Raw genomic sequence first — 4814 nt, 5'->3', positions numbered from 1 at the left:
GAGGCTGTTTTTTTCCCCCTTGAGACAACGCCGCTAATTACGATGCGTTTTCAAACGCGTGATAACTGAGGTTTTCCAAGCGGAGGGCTCCACCACACCCTGTGGGAGTTTGCTCCAAGGACAGGCCAACTCTGTGTGTCTGTGGTCCCACAGCTGGGAGTTTGCTCCAAGGACAGGCCAACTCTGTGTGTCTGTGGTCCCACAGCTGGCATGAGACTCGCCCTGGCTCTGCTGACCTCCTCCTCCAGTGAGAAAGACACTGCTCCCACCAACCTGCGACTCTGCAGACCAGTCATTTCAGCTGATAGAAAAAGAGCTACTTCTCACCCCCTTGCCTTCAGCCCACTCAACCCCAATGACATTTCTTTGTCACGTTACTAAAGGCAGGCGAGCACTTCCCAACCCAAAGCTGACGAGATGTTACCCCTGGCCCTCAGCAGAAGTGATGAACTCAGGCGCAGCACCAGGCTCATGTGGCTGCTCAGCCTGAAGTTCAGAGCTCACTCACATCCCAGCAGCTAAAATGAATTAAAAACGCTCAGGGTGCACTGAGGAACAGACTCCTTGCTTGAAATCCCGACGACACGTCACAGCACGAGTAAGAAAATGCGCAAATGTATTACCTCGTCCCTTAACTCTCCAGGAAGCTGCGTGGATTCGTGTCGCTGCTGGACTTCACCTTCTAATGCCTGATGAAAGTGATCAAACTCACCCTTGCACAGAAAGAGATCTGAATAAATCAACGCCACCAGGAAGCACCCTGCCACATATCCCTCGACACCAGGGTGCGAGATTGATGGTTTCAGCGTATCTCAATTAGAAGGGGGTTTGTAATCATACCTTGTATTTGAAGAGAACATTCCTACCAGAGTTATCTCAAACCCTATCGAAGTCCCTCAATTGTCTCAGCTAGCACTGGGAACTCTGGGGGTTTGCTATTTTTTTTAATCTAAAGAAAAAAACGATCGTCTCTGAGGCATCTTCTTTTTAGGGCCTGTGGACTCAACTTTGCCCAGAGAAACATGTTGGTGCTGAACACGCTCAACTCACTCTATCAGAGTACCACTGGGTTCCTTCCCTGTGTCCCTCCCTTTCGAAGAACTTTTCAAGTGAACAGACAAACCAGCACCAAGGATTTGCTCCAGAGGTTGGCTGCCATTATTATTATTATTTTGCACCTTGGCTCTACAGAGGTGAGCGTGCTCATACACACCACGCCTTCTCCCGGAACTCACAAAGCATTTTCTTTGCGTATATATCAGAGGCAACTACACAAAGACTCATGTTTGTATTTTTGCATTAGCAAGGAAGCATCAAAAAAAAATCAATTATGCTTGGGCGGTCTAGCTAAAAGCTGCATTCATTTCTGTAAGAGACAGGAACATATCTGGACCTCCAGTCTAAGAGTGAAAAGAGTACGTAACAGGTCATTTGAGAATAAGAAAGGCTCCATGTTCCAGTAAACAGAGTAACAGGAGCAATTAACCTATTAACCTGTAACACTGCTGTGACTCTAATGATTCTGTAAAACAAGTGTGATGCTACCCCAAACAATGGAGTGCTTAATCAACAGTTTCTAGTTCACAAGCACGGGCAGCAATGACATCATCCAGGGAGAATAAACAGTCTGCTTTAGAGAAATTGTCTTCCTGGAAAATACATCTCCAACGTGTCTTTCACCTGGTTCTAAAGAACACAGGGAGAAGGAAAAAAAAAAAAAAAAAAGCATCCAGTATACGAACTGCAGAGAAGTTGTGTTTGATTAGAAATGAGGAGCATTAAGCTTAAAAAGTGTTTTGATGATGCAAGAACACATTTTCCTTTAATAAGTCTCATTCTTCTAAACAGTTGCATGAAAAATGTGTAAAAATCAGGTGTCTGCAGGCCTGTCTACCTACTAGCGGGCCCTGGCACCATGTACCAGGAGGAATTCAGGCAAATCCCACCTTGTTCTTCACACACAGCCAGGCTGTATTATTTCCACAGCCCAGATCTTGCTTTGGCTCTGCCCTTCACCCAGCCCAGCTGCAGCAACATCTTTATCCAGAGGTCAAGACCAGCCTCGTTACAGAAATGCGGTGATTACAGGATCATTAGGAAGAAAAGGCTTGAGAGGAGACTGCTCTCCAGCCAGAAGACAGGCCAGTAAAATCCCAAGTGGCACAGAAAAGGCAGATAAAAAGGCAATTGTTCATTGCCACTTAATAAAAGAACTGGAGAGCATCGAACAAAGCCAGGAGATGGTAGGTTGAAACAAAGGAACTTCACGGGACAGTAGCTGAACTGTCAAACTCCTCGCTAGAAGATGTTGAGGATATTAAGAAAATTGCAGGGATTTAACAAGCAGCCACATTCACGGAAGATAAAAAAAATGATCACGGACCACGAGACACAACAAGAGCCGCGCTGGTTCGGGCACTGTGCACCGCTGGAGGCAAGGGGAGCATTTCTGAGGAACCGTTTGCCCTCCTACAACAACCGGCTTCTGGTCAGATGGTGCAACCCAGCTCAAACCAAGGTGAGCTGTGCAGCGGGTCTGCCAAGCCTCCCTCCTTCAGCGAGCTCGCCAAGAAGCTTTTCAACTCCCAATCGGTTTTCTCAGAATAAAACCCCAGCAAGGCAGTGACAGGAGATGAGACGGCAATCATGTGCCCAGTCTGCAAGTTTTCCACCTGCTTGTGTCCCAGCCAGGTCACCAAATCCTGACGGTCCTCTCTGTCCCCAGGAGGGCTCTCCTGGGAATCCTGGCCAGTTGCTCTTTGCAAAAACAATAAAAAACCTTAAGACACAGCCAGTCCTCTCTAAACTGGCAATCATCAAGTCCTGCTGTGGAATTTATTTACTGAGTTTGTAAGAAGAAATTTGTTTAACTTTCATCCTCTAGCTCATCTGCAAGAAGACAAGGGAAGGGTTTTAACCTCACCTTAGTATAGGGAACCTCTCTAAGTATAGGGAAAGTTTTTACTTAAATTAATGTTTTTCAGAAGAACTCAGTCATCTGAAATTAAATGCTGGATCATCAGGAAATCTGGATTAGAAGAAAGTCATTATCACCCTGTGAAGATCCTCAGACCAACTATATCACAAACTCTTCTACATTCTTTCTGTTAAAATGAACCCTATTCACCATCCCTATGCAAGACATGGAAGTAAATCAAGTGTAAAGACACAAGTGTGAAAACAAATACAGAAATCAACCTCAGCATTAAGAATCCACAGTGTCTGCTCAGGTAGGAGAAATATTTTTCATGAAAGAAACACCCCCAAGACATCCTTCTTCGCCAGCTTTCGGTCAACCTGAGCAGCTGAAAGGGAGTACCTGAAGCAGTGGCACACATAGTCCCTCTCCGTTGCTGTGGGAATTCCACTTCTGATCTGCCATCTCCAGTTTCTCCAGCAGGGTCGTTCTTTCCACCAGTAAATAAGCAATCTGTTCGCTGGCGTTACTGTGAGTTATTTCGGTCAAGCCTTCCTGTTCCAGCATCTCCTCGACCTCCTTCAGCTGAGCTTCTGCAAGACAAGGCTTTCTGTGAGCAGAGGAACAAACAAAGCCCGATTCCTTCCAGATTTGCGTCCCGGCTCCTCTAAACACTCCGCGTCATGACAGCCCCGGTGCTCATCAACCGCTCAGCACACATTTAGTCTCTTCCCCTACTTCTCACCTCCCTTTCTGCCTCCTACCCCCTGTTCTTTTCTCAGCCCTGTTGCCTCTGTCCAACGTTTCTGATCTATCCCCACATTTCTGCCCACATCCACTGCCCTGTCTGCCAAGCAAGCAATAGGACCCGCTTCGTCTCAACTGAGTTCTCTTGACTTCTTTTAAGTGAGGGAGTTATTACAACCATTTTCTCCCAGCCAGCAGCCAAGTTCCACCATCAGCCTGGTTATCCTCGACCCTTTTAACCCTTAATACATCTCAGTGGAAACCAAACAACAGATCAAGAGAGAAACCAAACAGATGGACGTGCAACAATTTTCTTTGGAAGAAGGGATGCAAAATACCACATCACTCACATAAGCAGAACATCACTTTTTTCCTAAGGGCTATTTGGTAGGGTGGTAGACCTGATTATCTTTTCTTTTTACACATGTAGAGCAGCACCTGGAGCACTGCACGCAGCCCCAGGTACAGATCAGGATGCTGGAGCCCGTGTGATGTGGTAGGAAAACACGGCAGGGACCCAACGAGGGCCCAAGGCAGAGAAGCAGCATCTCATGACACAAAGGGACCTGAAATAGTTCTTAACACTTGATCTTAAAAATCACTCCCTGAACAGTGTTCCTGACTCAAAACCAGCCATAAATCCAGGCTAAGGACTGCTCCTGCTAACACACACTTCTTGCCTGTAGGATTTCCTGTAGGATTAAAAGGAGAAAAGAAAAATCCTTTTAGAATTGAACTGTCAACTCTCAACCATTTATCCCAAAACCACAGCTAGAAAAAACTTCAACATTAAACAAGCTCCAAGGAAACAGATGACAACAGCGTTTGCAAGACAAGTGGGTTTATGGCTGGGCACCGTCATGTTTGCGCAACAAACAGCTGTTAAAAAAAACAACCACCTCATTTGCACAGTTGGAAATTTATCTGTCAGGAGAACATTGAAAAATTTTTGGTATCCTGATGGTCAGGGCAGCAGCTCCTGCACTGGATCCAACAGTGGAAGGATTTTTCAAAATCTCAGTATATAATTCCTATTAAAAAAACCCAAACAACAACAAATCCTGTTCCCAAAGTCTAGCCCAAACCAAGTTATAAAGGTTCCCAAGTGCCATAGGATGGGAAGAGGGGGAACTGTGGGTTTTACATGGAA

General features: G+C 45.8%; 1 protein-coding gene across 1 annotated transcript in view; it reads right to left on the bottom strand.

Annotated features, from left to right (window-relative positions):
- Positions 1 to 3484, bottom strand: part of LOC104273947 (coiled-coil domain-containing protein 30-like) — a gene marked incomplete at its 3' end in the record, with an annotated part of 21834 nt that extends 18350 nt beyond the window's left edge. Inside the window, 1 exon segment of the mRNA XM_009869443.1 lies at positions 3320 to 3484. Coding sequence (XP_009867745.1) covers positions 3320 to 3484 — 165 coding nt within the window.
- Between the last annotated feature and the right edge of the window lie 1330 nt (positions 3485 to 4814).

The sequence above is a fragment of the Apaloderma vittatum genome, unplaced genomic scaffold, assembly GCF_000703405.1.
Source record: "Apaloderma vittatum isolate BGI_N311 unplaced genomic scaffold, ASM70340v1 scaffold935, whole genome shotgun sequence".
Lineage (NCBI taxonomy): Eukaryota > Metazoa > Chordata > Aves > Trogoniformes > Trogonidae > Apaloderma > Apaloderma vittatum.
The sequence above is the reverse complement of the archived record's forward strand: the minus strand, read 5'-3'. Positions and strand labels throughout refer to the sequence as shown.